The 26,226-nt window shown below is 36.1% G+C and overlaps 1 protein-coding gene across 10 annotated transcripts in view; it reads left to right on the top strand.

The window, feature by feature from the left end:
* LOC105475055 (autophagy related 10) overlaps positions 1 to 26,226 on the top strand; it is a 304,793-nt gene that overhangs the window by 202,275 nt on the left and 76,292 nt on the right. For all 10 annotated transcript variants that reach the window (XM_011729993.3, XM_071098718.1, XM_011729991.3 and 7 more), the window contains 2 exons: positions 10,545 to 10,683; positions 24,587 to 24,684. In XM_011729993.3, the coding sequence (XP_011728295.2) occupies positions 10,545 to 10,683; positions 24,587 to 24,684 (237 nt within the window). The remainder of the gene's footprint in view (positions 1 to 10,544; positions 10,684 to 24,586; positions 24,685 to 26,226) is intronic.

Below are 26,226 nucleotides of genomic sequence, written 5' to 3'. Positions count from 1 at the left end.
TGACATTAAAATGATATGAAATTTAAATTTTAGTGTTCATTAATGATGTACTATTGGAACAAAGCCACACTTATTAATTTACATATTATCTAGGCTGTTTTTATGCTGCAGTGGCAAAGTTGAGTGGTTTTGACAGAGGCTTATGATGCCCAAAGCCTAAAATATTTACTATCTGGCTCTTTAAGAAAATGTTTGTACACCTTTGATCTAGAACATTTAGTGTATCCTATAACATTTTTTGAATGAATGTATGATTAATTAGTATACCTACTATGTGCCAGATATATACATTTTATACATTATCTCATTTAATCACATTAAGGGAAAAGTGCCTTTATTTAACAAGTGAAGAAACTGAGGCATGAAGAGGTTAAATGACCTGTCCATTCTATGAGTGGCAGAGCCAGGGATTGAACCCACATCTAGCTCCAAATTCTGTGCTTTTTTATTTTTGCCTATACTATGCTTCTCTGAAATCTAGGTGTTTTTATCTGAGATTTTGAGTGTCCCCTTGAATTCCAATAGAAAGCTGAGAGCTTCATGTTGCTCTCATTACCGCTGAAATATTATAGTATTATTTAAAAGCAACAACCACATCTTTGTCCTGGCACAAGCTTAGTGCCTGGCACGTCATATATAGTTGTGGAAATCTTAAAGGGATTCTCCTGGTAAAAAGCAAGCAAAGAAACAAATAAATCCTTATTCATATCCATATAATCCGGAGACAGTTTTGAGCAAGGGAAGGAACTAATGGCTTACTCAAACAGTTCCTTGCTGATTCCTAGACATGATGTTTCCTGTGCACGTGTGAGAGGGCCTGTGCTTTAGGATTCACAGTCCTCTAACATTCCTACAATGCCTGCCTCTTGGTCTGTTTATGAAGGCTTTATCATTTTCACTCTTTGGCAGAGAAATTTACTCATTTCTGGATTTGAGTGTAGAAGTTTATTCATGTGCTGAAGGAATTTGAAGTTTATTCATCAAGACATTTAAAAATCTCACTTGTTTAAATTAGGGTAGTTCTATCTCTTACTTTAGAAAATGACTTTAGCCAAACTTTAGCCCGTTGGATTTAATTATCATTGTCCTTTTAAGGCTCAGAATTTCTTAGACCCTCAGAAAATGTAATGTAACATCGTAAGACAGGAAAAAAATGGAAAAGGGGAAAGAGTTCACCAAATGGAGACACAAGTCCTTTAATAAAATTCTGTTTAGTGCTTATAAAAAAATAATAAAATGAAATTAAAGAAGGCCTTGAAATTAGGATTTTCAGGGGTAGGCAAACTAAGGTCTATGGACAACAGCTTGTTTTTGTAAATAAAATGTCACTGGAGTACAGCTACATACCTTTGTTTACGTGTTGCCAGTGGCTGTTTTCAGGCTACAGCCACAGAGACCTATGGCCCACAAAGAAGCCTAAAACATTTACTACTTGGCCCTTTAGAAAAATGTTTGCAGATCTGTGGAACTAGAGATATGAGAAAAATTAGAAGAACTGGGCTTATTTAATATGGGGAACAAATAAATTTATTCATATTATATAAAAATAATGCAAGGATAAATCTAGTGGGAACTGATTTACTTTCTAGCAAGGTAACAAGGAAGACTTTTCTGGCTCTGGAGTTAAAACATAGAATGCCTTATAAGGCAAGTTTCACAGATTGGTGGTTACATGTGTGGTGCAAAATTTATTCCTTTTTGGCACTCCAAATTCCACTATTAAAGATTCCTTTTGATTAGGGTTATCAGCCACAAATCTACTGTTGAATATAATAATTGATAAAGGAGTAACATACTAAGCCACTAATGGCCTTTAATAGTTTAGCAAGAATTAACTAACCAATTAGAAGGAAAATGAAGGAAATTTTTATATAGGAGAAGATGAAGGAATGGGGCAGTGAATTGGGAGTCGGGGGTGATAAGCTGAGGTCTTAGCTTAATGGAAGTGAATTAGGCTCCCTCTGAGAGGAGACCAAATGAGCTAACAGTGGCCCTAAAAACATAGATGAGCAGCTAGTGAAGGCAAACCGGTTATGGCATAATTTTGGGTCTTGGTGAATGAGTTTTCCTGACTGTATAATTCCATAGATTACAAAAGTAAAGAATCACAAAGTAAACCCTCCATGTATATGTGAGGCAAGACCTGCATAGCGTCACCAGGAACACTGCTTATGAGGTGGATTCTTAAAACCGATCCCGGAACTCCTGGATTAGGATTTTGGGGGTGGAGGCCAGGAATACATCCGTTTAACATTTCCCACCCCCAAGAATCTGATGGTCTTTGCAGGCTGGAAAGAACCCTGGGCTTGGAGCCTGAAGGCTTAGTTTTGTGCCCTGACTCAGTTTCTTACTCACTGGAGACCTTGGGCCTTCCTCCTAGAGCAGAGGAACAAATTACATGATGTACATCAATAGGCTTAGAAAAACTGTAAACTGTTACAGTTGATGCTGGCCTTTCTTATGTCACATGTAAAGGGTAACTCTGAAGAGAAACACACTTGACTGACTTGTGAAGCTTGAGAATTTTTCAAGAGGTCAAAATTTTTCCCTCTTCCTCTAGTTTGGCATGATTTACATAAATAATTTCTGATTTTCAAATTCCTTATTCTGATAATTCTTCACTTTTAGATGTATAGAAATAAGTAATAAGTGCAATTAAGTATTATTACTATTTTCTCCTGCCAAAGAACCTGTGTTTTCTAGCATGGACTCTAAGAGATAGCCTCTTCCACAGTTCCGTCTTTTACTTGGCCTGTTTGCTAGCTTCCCAGCTCCCGGCACTTGCTGTTTCCTATGCAGTCTTAAAAGAAACAGGGTCTAGGAAGCACAGTGGAGCCAGCTGTAAACATCCAGAAAACTGCCAGATGTGCTCTGGCGGGTTTCTGCATCCCCTCCCTCCTGCCTTGCCCTTGAGCATGCCAGCCTGGAGAAGAGGATTTAATCCTGCACAGGAAACAGATTCTTCCTCTCAGTGGGAACCCATATTGGCCATGCTGCTGCTAATTCACTTTGGTTGATGTAGCAGGGAGAGTAAAGAATGGTACCTTTTTACCTCCTTTAAAAAAAATCAGTAGTAGTAGTGATAATATTACTGGGAAGGGGAGAGCCTCACTAAGATATTATTCTTGGGATCACCTCGTAACTACTCTTTTTTTGTTTCAGTGTTGCTTTGGATGCTGTTAGACATATGTTGAACCCACTGATATGTACCACATACAACATTTACAGTTGCTAAAAGAATGACGTTGCTTGCAAAGGTTCTTGTGACAGTCACTTACTCAGAAGCCACAGGGATTGTGAAAAAAGTCGTTCTGGGAATTAAGATAGTGAAAAAACCACTCCACTGTATAATGATGAACCATGAAACAAACAAAACAAGAGCTGATTACTTAAAGTCCCACAGATTTTTTTTATAATTCACTTTAAACGTTTTAATAATTAAAATTCTTTATTTCTTGAGGAATTGATTTTTCAATGGTTTGTCAGAAGGCTTCATCCGTCGTTATCACTTCTAAAAATATTAAATGGCCGTTGGCTCAGGAAAATCAGCAAATGAAGAGTTTATTACATTGCATCTTTCCATTGTGATGAGATGGTTTCTGTGTCCAGTCTTGAACAGAGCTAAGGACTGTCTTTGAACCAGCACTGCCCCTGTGTCATTCTTTGGTTCCTTAGCTGTGATTCCAGCCCAGTAATGTTAGATTTGAACTAAAGACCTGACTGGTAGAAAACAAACAAATCAACTCTCTTTTCCTCAAGGGATGTTATGAATAAAGCTCATTACTTATGTTTGCTCAGTAATAGAGATTATTAGTGATAGAAGAAAAGTTTTTCTTCCTTCCCTGTAGGCTAAATAGAGATATGGATCTCATTTCCAAGGCCCAATACACTATTTGGGTTTGCTTTCAATAAAATATCTATGAAGTGTCTTCAGCATGATCCCTGTTTAATGGGATTTAGTTGTAAAGCTTAATTCGTATCAGATTTTCTAAATGAGAGATCACTGTCAACTTATTGTTAATTGAATTCAATAAAATCAAGGTTTCTATAATTAATGTGAACCACTTAATCTTTTAGCTCTTGAATGAATGTAATTTTCTAAATACACATATCTTCATGAAATAGCAATATTTTGAGGAAAATCAATATATTGTGACTTCTTTTGTCAATGACTCTTAATATCAAATGAAATACAACTGGTCCCCCATATCTGTGGGTTCCGTATCCATGGATTTAGACAACCAGGATCAAAATTGTAGTTAGGACTATAGTGGTTGCATCTGAACTGAGCATGTATAGACCTTTTTTCCTGTCATTATTCTCTCAGCAAAATAGTATAGGTATTTACATAGCATTTACATTGTATTAGGTATGATAAGTAATATAGAGATGATTTAAAGTATGGGAGGATGTGTGTAGATTATATGCAAATACTATGCCACTTTATATAAGGAACTTGAACGTCTGTGAATTTTGGTATCCTTGGGGTAGGGGGGTTCTGGAGCCAATCCCTCATGTATACCTAGGGCTCACTGTATACCCAAATCCTTTAAAAGTCACATAATAAAAAAAAAATAGTAAAAATATTAGCAAACTACCTCAAAGTGTTATGATTATGATGTTCAGAACATCAGTCCAAATGAAGCATAGTAGTAGTTAAGTGGCATACTACAGTACAAAGAGCAGTGGTTTCAGTGTCAGTAGATAAGGGTTGTAGGCCTTCCTGTACCCCTAACTATAGTAGCCCCCCTTATTGGTGTGGGAGATACTGCAGTGGATGCCTGAAACCACAGGTAATACTGAGCCCTATATATACTATGTTTTTTCCTATACATAGCTGTGACAAAGTCTAATTTATAATGAGCACAGTAAGAGATGAACAGCTTCTTTTTGGCATATCCAAATTGCCAGTGTCACTACCCTTGTGGCTTGGGGCCATTATTACGTAAAATAGGGATCACTTGAACATAAGCACTGTGATACCACAACAGTAGATCTGAAAACCCAGATTGCTACTAAGTGACTAATGAGCTGGTAGTGTCTACAGCATGGATACTCTGGACAAAGGATGATTCATGTCCCAGGAAGGCGGGATGGCAAGAGATTTGATCACACTACTCTAAACGGCGCACAATTTAAAATTTATTAATTTTTTATTTCTGGAATTTTTCACTTAATGTTTTCAGATCATGGTTGATCATGGGTAATTGAAAACTGTAGAAAGTGAAACTCTGGGCCGGGCGCGGTGGCTCAAGCCTGTAATCCCAGCACTTTGGGAGGCCGAGACGGGCGGATCACGAGGTCAGGAGATCGAGACCATCCTGGCTGACACGGTGAAACCCCGTCTCTACTAAAAAATACAAAAAAACTATCCGGGTGAGGTGGCGGGCGCCTGTAGTCCCAGCTACTCGGGAGGCTGAGGCAGGAGAATGGCATGAACCCGGGAGGCGGAGCTTGCAGTGAGCCAAGATCACGCCACTGCACTCCAGCCTGGGCGGCAGAGCGAGACTCTGTCTCAAAAAAAAAAAAAAAAAAGAAAGTGAAACTCTGGATAAGTGGGAACTACTGTACCTAGGTGGCATTGGGTAAGGCACCAACAAGAAGGGTACTGTTGTTTGTATCTGCAAGATGAGCGTGTTGGACTAGGTGGAATGATTCAGGTTTCTTTCACTATTAGAATTCTCTTCATTCTGTGTTCTGTAACATGGTATCAGAAACTTTTTTATCTTAATTTTTTATTTTAAATAATTTAAAATACTCCTTAAAGTAGATAGAACAGTATAATGAACACCCAGGGACTCATCAAACAATCTCAGCAATCACCCCTCCATGCCAGTCATGCTCCTTCTACACTTCCATCCACTTACCCTTCTCCTGTATTATTTTCAAACAAATCCCAGACATTAGACTCTCTTTATTAACATGATCCCTCTGTTATCTGTATTTTTAGCACCTTGAGGTCTTAACATTTTTATTCAGTTTTTAACAAGCCTCAAATTGCCTCACTGTTCCTATGCTTTCCATTTTTTAATTGAAATTTTTTGAGATAACTATAGATTCACATTTAGTAATAAGAAATAACAATCCCATCTACCATTTACCCAATATCCCCCAGTGGTAACTTCTTCTAAAACTATAGTATAATATCAGAACCAGGATGTTGACATTAATACAATCCACTGACCTTATTCAGATTTCCCCAGTTTGACTTGTACTCATTGTGTGTATCTGTGTCTGTGTATTTGGTTCTGTACAGTTTTATCACATGTGTAGGCTTACATATCCACCACCATGGTCAAGATACAGAATAGTTCCATCACCACAAAGATATCTCATGCTGCCATGTTATAACCAGCTCTCTGCCCTCCAGTCCCCCAACACTAATCTGCTGGTTTTCACTTCAAAAGTGTTGTCACTTCAAAAATGTTATATAAGTGGAATCACAGTATATACTTTTGGAGATTGACTTTTATCACTTAGCGTAATTCCCTGGAGATTCATCCAGGTTGTTGTGTATATCAATTGTTTGTTCCTTTTTATTTCTAAATAGTATGGTATGGATGTACCACAGTCTGTTTAACCATGACCTGTTGAAGGACACCTCATTGTTTCAAATTTTGGGCTATTCTGAATAAAGCTGCTATGAACATTCATGCACAGGTTTTTCAACGCTCTGGGATAAATCCTTGAGTGCAATTGGTAGATTGTGTGGTAATTATATGTTTACTTGTATGAGAAACTGTCATATGGTTTTCCAGAGAGGCTATACGCCATTTTATAGTCCAACCAGCAATATATGATCTAGTTTCTCTGTCTTCACCAACATTTGGTGGTGTCCACTATTTTGTTTATTTTAGCCATTCCGACAGATGTTTAGTGATACCTCATTATAGTTTTAATTTATATTTCCCTGACTGGCTAAGGATATTGAATATCTTCTTTATGTGCTTATTTGCCATTGGAATATCCTCTTTGGTGATATTTTGCATCTCTGCTCCTCCATTTACTTCTTTTTAGTCTTTAGGGTGGTGTGAGATTGCTGGTAAATTACCTATGAAGTTTGTTATAATGTACTTACATAGGAGGAAACTGATCTTCAGACTGAAATAGAAAATGTTGCTTACTAGGGTTCTTAGCTCTGTACTAGAATCTCCAGGAATACAAAAATGAGTAAGAGAAGAACCTTAGTCTTGAAGTTCTAAAACCATCTGGCACTTTTAACTGGAAAAAAAAAAAACGGAAAATGTGTAGAAGTCTGAGATTTCCAAATTGCATGACTTCAAGGAATGATATTTTCATGGTCATCATAAAGGTGACCACAAATGATGGAAAGATCCTAGCAGACACAAACGAAGGATTCAAATTCATCTAATATGAATAAAGCATGCAAAAATGTCACTGTATGTAGATGACTGCCCAAAGCAACACTGGGTGACATAGTAGCAGTCCTAATTAGAGGACAAGTACCCCTGGCCTTCACAACCCACAAAGGCACTCAGCTGCCAGTGAGAACAGTGACTGGAGTGAGACTTCTAACAGGATTTTCAAGAAGCTTGTTCTGTCCTCTCCCTCTTATTTCTTGAGCCTCCTAGAGAATATGGATCTATGCCTAATTGATCACCAGTTTCACATACCTGATGTCAACCCCAGCACATTACTGAGTGCTTAATTTCAGTTTGGGTGAAGAAATTTTTTTCAAAAATTGTATCTTTACTAGCAGCACTGGGTCTCAGACAGTCTATTTCTGCACTTTTCTGTAGAAATTAATGACCCAAATCCTTCGATTCAGTATGCACTTAAGAATTGCACAGTGATGGTCTAAGAAGAGAAATGGCTCAATAGAGAAGATTAGAGAATAAACACACACACACACACACACACACACACACAGAGCGAGAGAGAGAGGTATGGTGACATTTAAAATCAGTGGAAAGAAGATGAACTATTGAAATCATCTAGGAGAATTTCTTACCTCACACTATATACAAAACAAAAATCAGTTGGATTAATGATCTAAATTTTAGTTTAAAAACATGTATATAGTAAAGAAATTTAACATCTTTATAATTTGTAAGACTGAGGTGGGATACAGCAGGAAGCCTTCTGATGAAGACATGTTACTTAGAAGCTATAAACAGAAAATGTACAGATTTGACTAGGTGAAAGTTAAAAAGAAAACCCTTTGTGATAAAAAAGTACAACAAACAGTTGAAAGAAAACAGAGAGAAAGTGTTTTATATATATGTGTGTACATATGTCTATATTTCACATATATCCTTGCACACCTATTTTTCTATGGTGCAGACATACATATTTATCTCTAATAGTAAGTTATTATTTCCAATATACAAACAGTTTATATAATTCAATAAGAAAAATGCAAACAATCAGAATATAGTAGAGTAAAAACAAGCAAATCATGGGAGAATACAAATTACCAATAAACATATGAATAGCTGCTTGCCTTCACTAGTAAGTAACCAAGAAACTAGAAATTAAAACAATAAGAAATTGATACTTAAAAATTCATCAGTAGGCAAAAATTAAAAACAATATTCAGTATTTATTGGACATAGGAAAAGAGCATTCTCAGACATTTTTGCTGGGAATATAAATTGATACAGCCTTTTTCTGAGGATGGAATTTCTGAGATTCAGTATCTCTTGAGATTTAAAATGCTCATACCCTTTGATACAGTGATTCCACCCTTAGGAATCTGCACCATAGAAAAAATAGAGGTGTGCAAGGGTATATGTGCTGTGATACTCATTGCAGCCTTATTTGTCAGTAGCAGAAAACTATAATCAACCTAAAATATCTAGCAATATGGAAATGTTAAAAAAAAAAACTATGGTGTGGTCATGCAGTGAAATATAGAGAAGGCATTAAAAGGCACTAAATCTATAGCAGTGACTTGGCAGCACGTGGCAGGATGCCCATGAGTGAAAATATCCACTCTAGGATCATATGTATATATAGCAGGATTTAAGCAGGGGCGGGGGTGGGGAGGAGGTGTATATGTGTCTATGTGTTTGTGTGCCAAAAATCAAAAAGTCTAAAAAAATACACTCTGGCCTGTTAATGATGTATATGAGGTATAGGAGTGCTGGGATGAGGGGAATTTCATTTTTTCTTTTATGTACTTGTGCAATATTTGTAATTTTTACCACCAAGATAGAATTATTTTATAATATTAAGAAAGAAAGGAAATTATAAATGCTAAGCAACCCAATTATTAACCAAAAAGAAAGAATTTGGTTAAAAGAATTGATGTAATAGAAGGTACAGATACCTATGCCTAATGAAAATTTAAAACCAAAACAAAATACAAAACTCTTTTTCTTGCTACTGTATTAATTTTCTGTATCTGGCATATTTATTTCCATAATTTCTCTCTGGTTATTTTATTGTGTTTAATTGATGGTGTTTACTGGAGTTTAGTGAAAAATATTTTGTAAACATCTCCAGTTGTGATTTATCCATTGTAATATCTCCCCAGTGAACTGACTGTGAGTAGGGAATTACAGAATTATCTGTAAAGGAGATACAGATCTTGAAAGTAGTCTGGGGCTTTGCTTATCTCCACAGGAAACCTTATTTCATATTGATAAAGTGTGAAATCTTTCCTTGGTTATTTCTGATTGTTCATTGTTGTTACTATTTTAATGAGAGGTAGAAATGAGCTAAACCAACCTGCTTCATTCCTTCTAGTACTAATTTAATTTCAAAGGAAATTCTTCAACCCCAATAAATAAGTGAATGTGGATGGAACCAGACTCTGACTCAACATGTCCAATTAATTGCTTCTAAACAGTAAGATACATTCTTTTAAAGGCCCCCAACAAAAAACAGTAAAAAATGATCACGTGAGACGTGAGATGACTATCATCATCTCTGCTTACAAAACTCTGTTTCCAAAGTTGACATGAATATTTGCCATCTACTCTATTATAAATCAAGATTTATTGTAGAAATATGCCAAAGATAGCACAATAATGAGGAAAACAGAATCATCTCAGGTTTTGAAATATACCTAACAAATTCAACCTCTTGCAAAATAACTTTCTTATTCAAAATGGAACTGGGAATTGTTCAGCACACAATGAATCATCTTTTGGCAAGTACAATAGAATCTTTAGGGACATTTCACAGCCTCTTGTTCAATTGTTAGGATGTTTTTAGCTTTCACAGGTAGGGAAGAAGGTAGCTTGTATAGCCATCATCTTGTTGCTAAAATTGTACAGTAAAGATTTTTCAGGCAATAGATCTTTTTGGATTTTTTTTTCCTTTCTTTTTCTTTATGCAGAGCTTCTTTGTGTCTCAAAAACAATCTGGAATTACTTAATGCTAATGTTTTCTGGTTTTACTATTTACCCAGGACTCAAATGTTAAACATTAATATGGGAAACTCCCTTTTCCTTGTCTCATAGCCTTATATTTATTTAACTGTTATTTTGCAAGAAGAAAATCTCCTCTTTTCCTCTCCATGTTAGTACTTTTCTTATTAACAAACCCATTTTCATTTTGTTTTTGCTTTTTTTCAGGAGGCTTTCGAGCTACCCTCAGATGATTGTGAAGTGATTGAAACTGCAGCAGCATCCAAAGTGATTAAATATGAGTATCATGTCTTATATTCCTGTAGCTACCAAGTGCCTGTACTTTACTTTAGGGCAAGCTTTTTAGGTAAGACCATGTCTGAAGCTGAAAGTAAATTTATAACATTTACATATAAAGCAAAAAGCATATTCGAAAAATTATTCTCCAGAGGAAAAAAAATAGAGTTAAAAATAAGAAAACTGTGGGTGAGGTAAGGTTTTACCAGTAAATTTTCTCATGCTTCAGAAAGGGTATCAAGACTTTAGCGTGAATGATATCATCCCAGCCTTAAGTCTGATCTTCAGATTCTTGGCCTTTTGCCTGAAGTTGACTAAGCCCCCTGGCCCTTTTTCTTTACTTTAAACATGTAGGAACAACTTAAAGCTACAATGTTTATTTACTTCTAACTTTATAGTAAAAATTTCTTTTAATCTCAGATGATCCCATTAACTCAGAAGCCCCTGTGCCTCCTTCCCCAAAAGCTAATAATTATTTTAAGAAATGTTTATCAATTAGCTTAAGCTGTATTTAAAAATATCACTGACATTTCCTTCAGCCATGTATACATCTCCAATGCCTTAGCTTCCTGCGATGCTGTTACTCAACTCATTCCCTTGCCAAGAAGGTGGAACACCCTGTCTCCTTGGAGGCCTTAGCTAATAAAGCTTATTTAATCAGCAGCCACATGGCGTCCTCACCCTGCAGCGCAGCCATGACTTCCCGTTTAGAGTCCGCTGCCTAAACCGGGTCAGCATTGGGATGTGCTGCCACCCAGACCCAGGGACCAAGAGGAGCCTCCTGTTCCGCCAAATCCTTGCCCTATTTCTCCTTTTGTATCTGGCTTGTCAGCAACATTATGCATTTTGAACAGCCTTCTAACTTTTTTTCTGGATAGCTAAGACATCTGAATTTAGCCAATGATATTTTATTTTTAATTAAAAAGTAGCTTAAGCTGCTTGAATGTGTGTTTGGTAGATTTAATCACTTGCTGCCTTATATTGTTTAATGGTCTCTAATTTTGCAGTGTTGGCAGTTTAACAAGCACTTAGGATTTAAAACACAAGAAGAAATTCTCATAGACTCCCTGGTGAGAAGATTTTAATCTGAGGTGCAGTTCCTAAGAACTGACAATTTGGGGTAAATTTTCAACATGGGACATGGGGAATGGAGGACACTGATAGTTCACTAATTCACAAATTCTTGCTGTGGATTTATCCATATCATTATTACAAGCCTTTAAAACACTCATTTTATGGTAATTATATTTGGTTTAGAGCCCAGAGGTTAAAGGAAGTTTCTTGTCAGTGAGCTGTGCTATACTAAAAAGTAGGAGATACATTTGTTTATTCATGGGGAGGAAAATGTCTTTCTTGGTTCTGGTTTGCAATGGCTCTGCCTTCTAGATTCAGAGACAAGTCGAGGCTGCAGGTAGAGGAAGTAGGACATTACTTCTTCAATACTGTACTTTCATATAATTAGTATTCACCATAAGCAGTTAATCACCAGAGAAGAGCTCCCAGAGACAAAACAAGTTGTTTAGCTTGTCAGCATTAGGGAATCAGAGGTGTTGAAACATGACTGCTTCTAGCTGGAAGTGGGTCTTGCCAAGGCCGGCTGATGAGCTCATATGTGTGCTTTGCTCTTATGTGCCAACAGCTCCCCTTACAGTACAGCACAGTAATTGTTCCTGCAAGTCCAATTATATTTTAATGACATTGGTGTAGTTTCTGTGATCCTTCCTTCATGATTTTCTATTCTTTTAAAAAAACACAATTAGCATTCTTGGCTTCTATTCGTATACTTTTACAATGCCCTCCATTTATGCCTTATAAAGGTAAACCAAAACAAGTCGTTTATTTTTATGTGGAAGCATTCACCGCCCCCCGCCCCGACCACTGCTTTGTGTTGTATAGAGTGGGTATCAGGAATTTAAAATTTTATTTTGGCCCAGAATTCATTTAGTGCTTGTTCAGGTACCTTAAAATATCAAATTTAATTTTTGTGCAGCATACTGAATGCTTTCTGGTGGAGAAACATGAAGAATGGTTCTTTCTTTCCTTTATCATATTCTAATAATTTATTTTTTCTTTCCACCTAACTTAACCTCATGGATATTTTTAAAATGTATCAACCTTTACTCTGGAGTCACAATTTTTCATTTATTCCTCTCAGTCTTTTTTATTCTCCTTACCTTTTCCTGTGATATCTGATTACTCTGACCCTTCGTCTGTTTGTTAAACAAATCTCTGTCAGTGTGGTGAAAGGATTCCTAATGTCTTCCTCTTATTCCAGGCCCGGATTTTTCTTTGTCTCATTCTAAGAGAGTTCCGACCTAGAAAGAGGATGACTGTAAAATTTCTTGCCCAGGGGTCTTTTTTTTTTTTTGTTGCTTCAAAAATAGTTCACTTAGCCTTGTTTTTGACAGATATTTATAATTTCTTTTGCATTTGATTGTTAGTAAAAATTAATTTCTCTGCTTTGCTCTAAATTTTCTCCCTGTCCCTATTTTTTTTAAGGAAAAGCAAAACAAGTAATAAATAGTTTCCATTTAAATTTACATTACCCTTTCTTGTATCAACTTGCTTCAATTTCAGAAGAAATCTTTACTGTTTCTCGAAATGCAAATCCCTTAGACTTTGAGTTCCTTTTCTTTATATGGTCCAGTTTCCACCAGGCCAATTACTAGTAGCCCAAGACTCAGTTAACATGCCATCTATTCTTGTCACTCCCATGTCATGCCATGTCATATCATATCATATATTCTATTATATCACAACTTGCACTATAGCAGAAATATTTGTTTATATCTATAAAATGATATGCTGGAACATAGAGCTTCAATATAAAAACAAGAGTGAAGGAAATTAATATTGAGTGCCTACAAAGTGAGAAGCTTTATTTATGGCTTTGTGTGTATATGTGTATAAGATATATGTATATATATATGGCTTATTCAACTGTGGCACAGCATCAAGTATTTAAGTGAAACGATAATGAAGAATTTCTAGCCATTTAAAAAATACAGCCCAAGAATGGAAATATTGTGATGGTGCCTACTTCAACTGCTATGCCAGGTTTTGAAGGCGGAAGTAATTCTGTTGTCTCCAGGAGACCTAGGACCCAAACCATCTATGTATCTTTACTCTTTAGTCTGATAATTTTCAGAGACTATAAGAGTAGTGGACTTAGAAAAATAGAACATCCTGAGGACTCAAAAGTGGGTATCCAAACTAGCTGAAGCAGCTGTTCCACTTCTATAAACACGCATTTTTATTTAATCCTTGAAGGCAGACAGCCAAGTTGAGACAGCATTCTGCTTCTGCCTCTCATTTCTACTACTTTGGTGTACAGGAGCTCAGTTACCAAGTAGGCAATGTGGATTTAAGAGAAGAAATAAGCCCTTCCATCCCAATGTTCTGTTTTTCTCTAACTACTTCTGTCATTGTAGGTTTGGGAGAGGTGGTGGGACACAGTTAATACCATTTATCACTCAGCAGAGGGTGAGACGTAATTGCACATCTGTTGAATAATAATAAATAGCCTACATTGGAATAGTGCCTTGTAGTTTAGTAAATCCACTCCCACAAAGCATTGACATCTTCAAGTGCATGCTGTTTTTTTGTTTGTTTGTTTGTTTTCTTTTTCTTTTCCCCACTGTTTTTGAAGCATACCATATTAAAGAATTTTTTGTATCATGCCAAAGCCTTCTATCCACTCCCTATCATTCTTATTCCTCGACCTTTTTATGTCTCATTTTCCCTTTTGAGGGCTCAACTTTGATCAAAGCTAGTGGCAAATGTTTCAAAGGTGGTAAAACCCTTAGGCACATACATGATGGCCTTTGCCTTACCAGAGGCCTCGGCTTAAATATTTTCTTCTTACAGTTAGCTAGAAATGTCTATAATTCTGATTCATCTCTTTCTTTTCCTTTGTTCTCAATCTCTATTGAAAAATGGACCAAGTGGCTCTTCTTATTTTCAAAACATTTAATTCTTTGGATCACGTATGGGTTCTTCTTGGGAGCTGTTTTGACATATTTCTTTAATTAGTCAGCAGGGCCATTTGAATAGAGGAGGAATCATTTCCTCCATTCAGCAAAGGAATGGCTGTCCTTTATGGAGACCATTCTATTATTGGCCCAGGAAATAAGGATATAGAATTAAAAATGTAGCCTAAATATTTCATGTGAAAGATTTGTCCACTTGTTGTAGGCCTGAAGGATGCTCATGGAGAAATGAGGCAAAAGAAATAATCAGAGAATAGTTCTTTCTCGAAGGCAGCATGAACCAAACTAAGATAAAGGCCAGGATAAAGAAAGAATAATGGAAAGTTTGGAATTAAAGCAGCATATAAATCATCAAGGAGGAAAAGGATTGTCCATGGTTTACAACAAGAGGAAGTCTTTGGAGTGCATAGAGGAGAATGACAACAAAACAGGAAAGATAGGGGTTGGAGGAAGCTGAAGAGTAAAAGTAGAATAGCCGTAGTTCTGTCCAACAGCTTGTAGAGGACAGCCGCAGGTTGGGTTTCTTGAAGAAGTTAGGAAAAGCATTGTAGAATGGGAGGACAGTGAGTGCCAAGCTATGGGGGCTGGAGAGAGCCCACCATATTTGGGGAACAGTGAAGGACCAGTTTGGAGTAGGGGCTCACTTAGGATGAATTATGGAACAAATAGTTGAAAAGATATGTTGAGGTCAAATTATGGAAGAGATAATGGATAGGAAGGGGTTGGAAGGTATAAAGAAAAAGTGAAAGAGTTTGAGCAGATGTGAATGAGACCAGAGGAAAGATTTCCTAGAAATTGTGCCTGAGTAAAACAGAAAGAAAAGGAATTGAAGGGTGAGAATGAAATTTGGAAAAAAAAAAAAAAAAAAAGGAATTTGGCTTTTTCATTGTTTTTGTTATTCATTTTATAACAATTTAAACACAATAACCTCTTAGAGAAAATGAGTTGGGAAGAACGTATTTTCAGGGAAAAAAGTATTATTGCAAGTATGGTAAGAGTTAAGGTTAAGGTAGCTTGTTGAATAGGAAGAAAAATAGTGGGTTAGAGAAGTATTTAAAGACTGGGGCAAAAATGACTCTAGTTAATTACTACAGTGAGCAGAAAATAGAAAATTATTTGACAGATAATTTAATTTAGGGTCTTATTTGATTGTAAAGAATCTTTTAAGAAAGTTCATATATTTATATTTATGTTACACATATGTTTATGTAGACAGTAAATCTAGCCAAGGTCATGATAATGAACCGTAACATGAATTTTGGTGAATTAAAAATAGATTCTAGGGATTGAAATGAATTTGAAGAGCAAACAGTGAAAGTTATTTTTAAAAATAATGAAAAATTATTTAATACAAATATATTTAAACTGAAAAGTCCAAATAATAGAGGAAATCTAGTGAGAATTATTTGTTGAACCATGTAAATATTTGAAACATTATAGGGAATTAGGATAGAAGTCACATGCTGGGTTAGAACATATGATAGCAATAGAATCTCATTGAAAAATCAAGCCCTGTTTTGAAAATGTACTAAAGGACAGATGCTAAAGAAATGGGAAGTAAAACTACAGAGACAGCTAATTAGCCAAAAGGTTTATTCTAAGCAGAGTATTGCTTAGCCACATAAACAAAAGGCAAGAGATTTTAGATGGAGAGAAAATAGCAAGGTAAGTACATTAATTTTATTAACCTGTAAGAGATTGTATTTTAGCTTTCTTAGGTGAATATTTGTGCCATATGGAAAAAACTTATCTTTGCTTACTATTGGCAAAATGAGCCCTGTTTGAAATACCTATTAAAATATACGTAAGTGCCTACTGTGTGCACAACACAAATCTCATTAGCCTCTCTTTAAAATATGCTGAAACAAATCACTGCCTAACTTGTAACTCATGTATTGTTTCTCTGTTCCTTCAAAGTCATCAAAGCAGTGTTCAAGTCTATATGTTAGGTGCTGTTTTGAGAAGGCAGAGACTGCATTCCACGAGAAGGAGAACAGGTTGGATGGTGGAAGAAGGGTATTCAAAGTTCTGGTATAGAGTAACATAGTAGTAATAGTCCATAAAGTGGGGATAATGTTTGAGGAAAGCCAGGAGTACAAATTGCTGAGTATTAATCTCAAGAGTTTGGAATCAAAACCTCAGAATACTTTGGATAGGATTGAAAATAGAGTGTTGGCAAGGTGCGGTGGCTCACGCCTGTAATCCCAGCACTTTAGGAGGCCGAGGCGGGTGGATCACCTGAGGTCAAGAGTTCGAGACTAGCCTGGCTAACATGGTGAAACCCCATCTCTACTAAAAATAAAATAGAATTAGCTGGGCGTGGTAGCGCATGCCTGTAATCCCAGCTACTGGGGAGGCTGAGGTGGAAAATGGCTTGAACCCAGGAGGCGGAGGTTGCAGTGAGCCAAGATCATGCCACTGCAGTGACAGAATGAGACTCTTGTCTTAGGGGGGGAAAAAAAAAAGAAAATAGACTGTCTTCTGCTTTAGAACCAGGAGACCTCAGGCTGTAGATATCCAGCTGGTAGTATGGTTCTTAGATTTCTGGATCAATAGTGGTATCACAGGGCTGATGTCCGAGGTATCTTGTGGACCCAATGTTGCTTCCCTTGGGACCATTTTCTTATTCAGAGGTTCATCAAAATGGTCTTATATATACTTCTAATAGGTTAAGTGATTTACTTAATTTAAATGGAAGGGTATAACATCACTTGCATTATTCCACGTTTCTTAACACTGTATGTGGACAGTTTAAGATGATTCACAATTGCTCCTTTTTGTGCTGTTGGGCATATGTTCATAAAAATAGATTGTAACACACATAAACTTTCTCGTGTAATTAAAAACCATGTTAACATTTATTTTTCCTATTCAAGATTGCTAGACAAATATATAGCATTTTAAGCTAATAATTTTGAAAATATGTATTAAGCAAGACTTTTAAACCATCTATTTTTACTATATTAGATGTGTTATCCCTGGTTGCAAATAATTTGATAAGCAGGAAAAGGCTTATTGAAGGGTAGGTCATAGAGTCAACTGAAGGTGGTAGAATGACAAGGCAAGGGAATATCTGCCTCCCTGTAGCTTTAGTGGTAGAAACGGGGCTCAGCTTCCTACTTATTTTGGAATTTATCTCTCAAATTGGTAGTATGTTTGGATACTGAGAAATCACATATCTGCTATAGCTGCATCTGCTTAATGCTATGGATTTATTGAGTATGAGGGTTTTTAAAAGTATAAATGTAAAACATTTAATCAATTAATTTTATTATGATCATTCAGCCATTCTTAGAATGTGCTAATTACTCTAGATATAATGTTGAACTTTCATCTGTTCATTCATTTGAAAATATTTATACATAAGGCATGAATATGTTTCTGAAATGCTGAGATAAATAAAGGAAATTGAGATGGATAATACCATCAAGGAGCTTACAGTCTAGTGAGGGAAACAAGATAGGTCTGAAATTCACTATAACAAGTAGAATATGTTAAGGACCATAAGAGAGGTAAAAGGCACCAGGGCTTGGGATTACCTTGAGCTGTGTTGATCAAGAGAGGCCTTGGCTGGACATGGGATTTGTCCATGAGTGATAGGGGAAAGGGTGAGCCAGGCTTGGGAAGAAAACCACGAAAGGAAAAATTCCATGTACTCATAGGTTAGGCAGTGTTGATGGGGACCACTAGTAATAGTAGCAACAAGAACAATACAACTAATATGCATGTATAACTTTACACTTTACAAAGAACTCCTGTCCACAGAAACACATATAATGTAGTGGTGAAAAGTGCATGGTCTAGAGTCAGAAAACTTTGGTTCTGATTCGTAGCTCTGCTGCTGACTAACCTTATGACCTCGGGCAAATTATTTACTTTGCCATTTCCTTTCTTTCATCACCTGAAAAAAAAATTGAGTTAGCAATAATACTGATTTCAGAGTTTTGAGGATTCTGAGCTTATATTGGAAATGGGGCTTGACACTTAGTGCCTTTCAATCATGCTAGCCAAATTATATATCCAGATCTTCATACTAAAATTAGATGGTCGGAACTGTTATTATGCTCATGTGAAGACAAAAACTGCTCAGAGGGGTTAAATTATTTATTCAAGGGTACATAGAAAACTATAGAGCTGGGACTTAAACTCTATAGCCCATTTTCACTGCACGACACTTTCATTCAAATAACTGAAATTTAAGAACCATATAGGTTAAATTAATTAATTGATGTTATATGCAAGCAAAGGGAAGTTGCCATAGTTCATATTTTTGGAATTTCATTTAGATTTCTTGAGATCAATAAAGATACAAAGTCCTAAAATGCTTATAGGAATAAATAAAAGTTACAGAATTAGCCAGTATAGTAGCTGATATGAATGTACATGAACAATTGCACTCATTTCGTATCACAATATAATTTTCTCACTGAAGCAAAAATGAATTTTCTCCTTTGGTGGAGCTTCATCTCTGCCTTACTGTGGAGTATGACATGAATTTTTATATCTTTCAAAGCTCTGTTGAAGACAATATATTGAATAATGACATCTTTCATTGTGAAAAATCCACTCTTTCCTTTTTGTTTCTAGTGGCCGCATTCAGAACATTATTCTTAAACTTACTCTGAATTATTTATACTCTCTCTAGTCTTCATTTTAGGAGTTAAAAAATTTTGGTGAAACCATGCACAACAAGGATAAAGGTGACTCCAGCATGCTTGCACTAGAGTTAGATAGTGCTGGTGAAATATCTCATGCTGTTATTGGCTTCATGAAAACTAATAGCCCTGCAAAATTTAATTTAGAAAGCTGCACATTTTGAGTAGTATATAGATTACTTGACATGTGGATTATTATTCAATTGAGAGATTTTATATGAAAATGTTAAATGCTACTGGCAGTTGCTAAAGATTGTACTTTTTAATTATTCTATTTTTCACCTAATGTCTCTTCTTCTTTTGTCATTGACATTTTAGATTACTGACAGGACATTCCATTAGCTTAAATGTGTATTATCATTCCAAGTGATATAGGCACATAGTAGGCACTCACTAAACACTTGTTATATAAATGATCTCAGTTTACCATGCTCACTATGTAGGTTACTACTGAAATTATTTTGGCTTCTACTTCTTTTTCAAGTATTCAGGGGATTTTACTGAGCTACTCAGCCTCAATGTGATTAATGAAATTTCTAAGCATGTTAAAATTGGTGCGATCAAGTATCTTGGATCTGAAACGAAGGGGTTGTTGATTGAGTAAGCTTATGTCTCCTCTGACTGAGGCCAGACGCAAAAAATATAGACTCTCTTAACATGGGTTAAAGTTTCTGATTGAAGATGCTCTGAATTGAACATGCAGGCACATAATAATGTGTTTTATGTACTTAACCAAGTATTTATGTCCATATTTTAAGTCTTGAGTCTTCAGTTTTCATAAATAAGTGGATATGTACAATATTCTTCAAGTTTCTGCTTTGTTTATATGATGCGGTTCTTTATACATATAGAAATATCCTAGTTTAATTGTTTCAGTGGGATTTCTCAAGTATCCATTTTGCTTTCGAAATAGAGTCACGATCATATTTGAAAGCATTTTAGATATCAATAATGTATGCCAGGATTTTGAACATATTGCTTATCAAGTTAGATCTTTTTGTTTTTCTGTGAAACATCTCAGAAACTAACTTTTGTATGTCTTTGATGATGAAGGTGTAAACTGTGATTAGGCAAACCAGTGATGAAGGCTTAGGGAACAGAAACCGCATCATACCTCATTAGGTCATTGTTGTCATAGAGACAAAACTATATTTACCCAGACCTTTTACAGTGTAAGTGGTCAGCAGAAACTGGAGAGATTTGCAGAGATACAGAGGAAAAGCAAAATTATATACTTTTGCCAACCATACTCTGATTACTCAACGTATTTTGGGAACTGCTGGTTTTGAAACTTCTTCCAGTCCTTGTGGCTAAAAGTTGGAAGATGGTTGCCCATTAAAGGTGAATTTGTTTGGAGACAACAAAATCATTTGGAACCAAATATATAGAATAAAATAAGTATAATTTTTTTCCCTTTGATTTAAACCTATTTGGGACTAGTAAGTAATTAGTTACTTGTCTGGCTCTGAAGGCAGTTCAAAAGTTCAAAGGCAGTTCCATTGACAGAATTACAGCATTGTTGGAATAAATATTGGCTGAATTTGCTGAATAGTAAGGTAACCTCCCTAGGTGACTATTTTGAGGAACAGTGGTCTTTTGAATATTTAAGACTTGATATGCTTGTTTTAAATACTTGTAGTCCCACCAGGCCTAGCATGCCACCAGCAGGGGGTGCCAAACACAGAACTTTGAGAGGTGCTAAAGAGACTTTGCAGTGGCCCTTGAGATAGCCATTATGGGCCTAGAGGAAGCAGATATTTTAACAATGGTATTACAATTACTTGTTGACCTTCCTCAGTTTTTTTAAGGAGGTTAGATTTTGGAAGTTGGAGACCATGGTTTGGAGAGGGTATTCATGGAGATCACGACTGTCTAAGCCATCTCAAGCAGTTGCATCATTGTGGTTGTATAACAGACTTGCGCCATTATGTTACCAATTTTTCCATTGGTTTCCTCATTTGAAGAGTCTACTTTTCAAACAAAGCTCTGGTTACAACAATCAGAAAAGCACTCAAGTTGGTTTAGAAAGTAGGGGTGAGAAGAAAATAGCGCTTTTTCTGAAGAAAAAGAAATAAAGCTTTGCCAGGCCTCACTGGGACTGCAGCTGAAGGACTCTACTGAGGTAAATACTTTCCTGGCCTCTTGTCTCTGCCCTTCCCTATATAGCCACATTTTTGTAAAGATGGAGTCTCACTTTGTTGCCCAGGCTGCTCTCAAACTTCTGGCTTTAAGCAATCCTCCCACCTGGGCCTCCCAAAGTGCTGAGATTACAGGCGTGAGCCACTGTGCCCAGCTGTTTTTGTTGTTGTTGTTTTTTAAGGTGATGAAAATGTTCTGAAATTAATTGAGGTGATGATTGCACAACTCTATGAATATAATTGAATTGTACACTTAACATGGGCGAATTGTATGTATGTGAATTATATCTTGATAAAGTTATGTGTGTTTTTTTTAAGTCATTGTCTGTAAGTGACGAATGTTAGTGATATTCATGTGGTGCTAGTGATCCCCTACCCAGCCCTGGTGGTCTTTCCACTGGTTGGTGCCTCTCCCTGGAACGCTGTGCCTCCCATTTTTTTCACACAGTTACTTTCTCACTGAAGTCTAAAATTGCAAATCCACCTTTGGCTGGCACTTCTTAGCCTGCTCTACTTGTCCTTTTCACCATAGTATGTATCACCTCCTAAGATAATATACAGTTTACTTGTTTATTGTGTTTATTGTTTATTATCTCTCTCTCACACACACACCCCAAGGCAGAATGTAACCTCCATGAAAACAGGGATGATTGTTTTGCTCACTGATTTATCGCAAAGGCTTGGCACAGGTGCCTGGCATATAGTAGGTGCCCAATTATATAAAACACCTACTTCTAAAATTAACTTGTATCCAAACCATTTACTCTGTACTTACATTGCTGCCTGAAATACTTTAAGGAATAAAGTTAAAATCATTACTGATTATCAGATATGAAGATATGAAACCCAGCATTCTTCTCTAGGCCTGTAAACCTTTATGTTAGTGGAAATAAAGTTAAGGAAGGCATTTTTTCATCATTTATCATTTACTCAGTAAATATTTATAAAGCATTTGCAATGCCTCAGCCCTCAGAGGCAGCGTGGACCAGCAGGAAGAGCACTGGTGAGTCCTGAGATCTGGATTCAGACTTCAGTTCAGTCATGAACCTGCTGCATACTTTTGGCAGATACATATTTCCTAAGACCTTGGCTGCCCTATTTATAAAATTAGTGGTTATACTAGCTCTAACATTTTATTATCCTACTACAGGTATTTGATTTCTTCTAACTTTGACATGTAAAAAATATTTTAAAAGCATATCATTCTATAATTTGATTGGTTTACTATTTGACACTAAAGTACTTAAGATCTTATTTGCCTCTTCCCACACCAGTACACACACACGCGTGCGTTCACACAGACACACGCACACATATGCGTGCATGGCATGTGCATATTTCGAAGGTGCATAGTGCTTAAGAGCAGAGTTTGGCCCTCCTCTGTAAATGTGTTCAGAAAAAAATATAACACAGATACTGAAGGCAGCTTGTTTTTAACTTGTAGCTAAACATGACATTCAAATGTTAATTGGATGAATAAATCTTGTTCATTTTACAGACATGGAAATGTCAATGGAATAAAACTATTTATCACAAGATAATGGTCTCCTGCCGCCAGATAAATGCCAAGATGAAGATACTTATTGAAAATGTATCAAAATATTCTATTGCTATTTATTGAAAATAAAGGTTGAGGAAAAGTTCAACTTTTTAGGTCAAACATGAGAAATGTCCTGCTTATGATATTAGTTTAGTACTATATCAAAGATGATATACACGGTATAGCAACATGGGAAAATTCTAAGAAATAACAGTCTAGAAATGAATCTTTTAGGTTTGAGAATTACTAGAATGATTGTGTGAGGGCTGGGAGGAGATTCCTAATATTTATTGAGCTCTTATTGTGTACCTAACACAGTCCTGGGTGCATTCACTAATGTAAGCCTCAAAAGAACAATACTTAGAAAGGATCATTTTTCTCATTTTGCAGGTAAAGTTAAAAGCAAAGTAATTTGCACTCACATAGGGAGTAAGTGCCAACACCAGGATTTAAACTTAGTCCAGATTCCAAATCTAGTGTTTTTTCCCCCAACACCATACATTTCTAAACTTATACTAGAAAGTCTTAATACAGTGATTTTTGGAGCTCTTGAGTAGATTATTTCCCTTATGCTTTGTTGCCCTTGATGACCAAATACTTCTTTGGTCTAAATATTCAGCATATTGCTATGTGAAATATCTTTAAGTGATATCCTCCATTAGCCCAAAAGAGCACACCCCTGAGTCTTGAGGGCCTTATAGCTCTGAATGGAGCAAGTTATACCGGATTCTAGCATTAAGATACTTTCTTTCCAGCAGTGTATGGTTTGAAATCTTTAGGTGACTTCTTCTTTCTGCTTTCTTTTCAGAACTTAGATACCTATTTTTCTACTTTACTTACCTTGTGTATAATGTAAGTGCCATAGTGGTCTTTGTAAAACATCGTTTGGGTGGATACAGATGGATAATTGAAACAAAGAAAAAGAGCATTATTGTTCAATAAAGCTTTTACTGCCCTGTTCATGCCAACCCTGTTCTACTGTCCCTTCCCATCCCAAGAGTCCTTTTCTCTGCCTGCCATATACACCAAGTATTAATATCTCTCTTCCTTGGACCATCAGTGAGCGTCAGTCTTCTTCAGGCAGAGACTACTCTACTATAATATACTTGTCACAGTTTCCTCAGTAGATGATAGGCTCCTTGTTAGGAGAAATTGTGTGTTTTTCTTATCTCTATTCTCCATGGTACCTGATGGAGTGATTGGGACATTATAGATACTCCATGAGAACGTGAAAGATGCATGGGTATGGCTTCTTTGTTTTAAGGACTAGAGGAAGTACGAAGGATTCAAAGTATTCATAGTGCACCTTTGTGAATATGGGAATCTGTTTGTCTGTTCCTTTGCCTCTGCTTGTATCTGTCAGTTCTCTCTAAAACACATTTGGATTTTATTTATTTTGTAAAATTCCTAGAGGCAATAAATGGGCAGATAATTTAAATGCTAGATGGATACAAAGCTGAGATGCTTGAATGTTTAAATTTCCCTCAGGAAGAAAATAGTAATTCATATAGCACTCTCTTGATATATAAATAGCATGTGCACTGAAGATCTTTCTAAAAGTCATGATATTCTTCCAAGAGTTTTAGATTGACACCAAGAACCATTGTGTCACATGAATTACTAACTCAGTCTTTACCATGCACTTTCACAGATGGGAGACCTTTAACTCTGAAGGACATATGGGAAGGAGTTCATGAGTGCTATAAGACGCGACTGCTACAGGGACCATGGGACACTATTACACAACAGGTCGGAGAGTATTGTCATTTTATTGTATGCATTTTATTGTATTCTTTCCCTCTGTTCATCTTTTCTTCTAGTTCCCTCTCCCCAACTCTTTTCCCTATTTCACTCCTCTGTATCTTTACATATTTCACCTCAAAGACAGTTTCTTTAAAAACACCTTCCCAGACCCAGTCTTGGTTTAGCCACCCTATTATAAGCTCTCAGAGTGTCCTATAATTATCCTTTAGGATGCTTATTCCGATTTTAAATTACATATTAGGATGATTCAAAAAAAAATCGGTCTGTTTTTTCCACTATACAGATCCTCCTTGACTTACAATGGGAATACATCCTGATAAACCCATTGTAAGTTGAAAATATCTTAAGTAGAAAATGCATTTAATGCACCTAACCTACTAAACATCATAGCTTAGCCTAACCTACCTTAAATGTGCTCAGGACACTTACATTAGCCTACAGTTGGACAAAATCATCTAACATAAAGCCTATTTTATAATAAAATATTGAATAGCTCCATGCAATTTGGTGAATACTTTACTGAAAGTGGAAAACAGAATGGTTGTGTAGGTATCAAAGTACCTTCTCTTGAAGGTGTATCACTTTTGCACCATGAGAAAGTCTAAAAATTGTTAAGCTGGACCATCCTAAGTCTGGGACTGTCTGTACTGTGAGCTCTCATATAGGCAGACCATGTCTCTTTTATTCTTCATTGCACATGCAGCACCAGCACAGTACTTATCATGTAGTATGTGCTCAATAAAAATGTATTAAGCAAATGAACATAGAAACTAAGTTGGCTTATACACTAAGAAATACATGATTTGCCTTCTGTAATCTATACTGCTTTACAGTTTTACTCATAGATACATTTGCAAAAAAGAAGAGCTTTTGATTAATAATATGGTTACAATAGTGATTTGCAAAAGTAGAGAAAATAGATCTGCAAAAGCAGATATAAAAAGTAGATTTGCAAAAGTAGAGAAAATAGATTTGTCAATCATATAAGTCATTATTACTGCCTTGCTAAAATCAGTAGTTAATTATTTTGGAAATTAAAAAATACTCATCACCTTGCAACCAATCATAATCTCCTTAAAAATAATTTTTACTTATATCAAAAATCTTATTTTTTCCAAGGTTCTGTTGAGCTTAGTGAAAGCTTCCTTTAAAAATGACTTTATCAGTTATTAGAATTTTTATGCCCTCTTATGTGTTTGATCATAATGACAGTTTACCTCCCAATCAACATGAGAATCCTTAGCATCTCGTAAGTAGTTCTTTAACAATGACCATTTTCTAGGTTTTAATTGAGGACAAAACTAGCTTTAAGTATTTGTATCTTTCACACTGCCTCTCAAATTAATCTTTTCTCTTCCCACTATCACCCTCCTAGATCAAGCCCTCTGACCTCACGTGGAACAATTAGTAAAGCCTCTTATCTGTGGTCTTCTGCTCCTTTCCTCTCTGCCCGTTACCTGTAGTCACATCTTTTTAACCACTGCTATACTTATCTTACCTGTGCTCTAACCTGCAGTAGTTTTCTGA

This window comes from Macaca nemestrina, chromosome 6 (genome assembly GCF_043159975.1).
Source record: "Macaca nemestrina isolate mMacNem1 chromosome 6, mMacNem.hap1, whole genome shotgun sequence".
NCBI lineage: Eukaryota > Metazoa > Chordata > Mammalia > Primates > Cercopithecidae > Macaca > Macaca nemestrina.
Note: the sequence above shows the minus strand (reverse complement) of the source record. Positions and strands in the feature narration are given on the sequence as shown.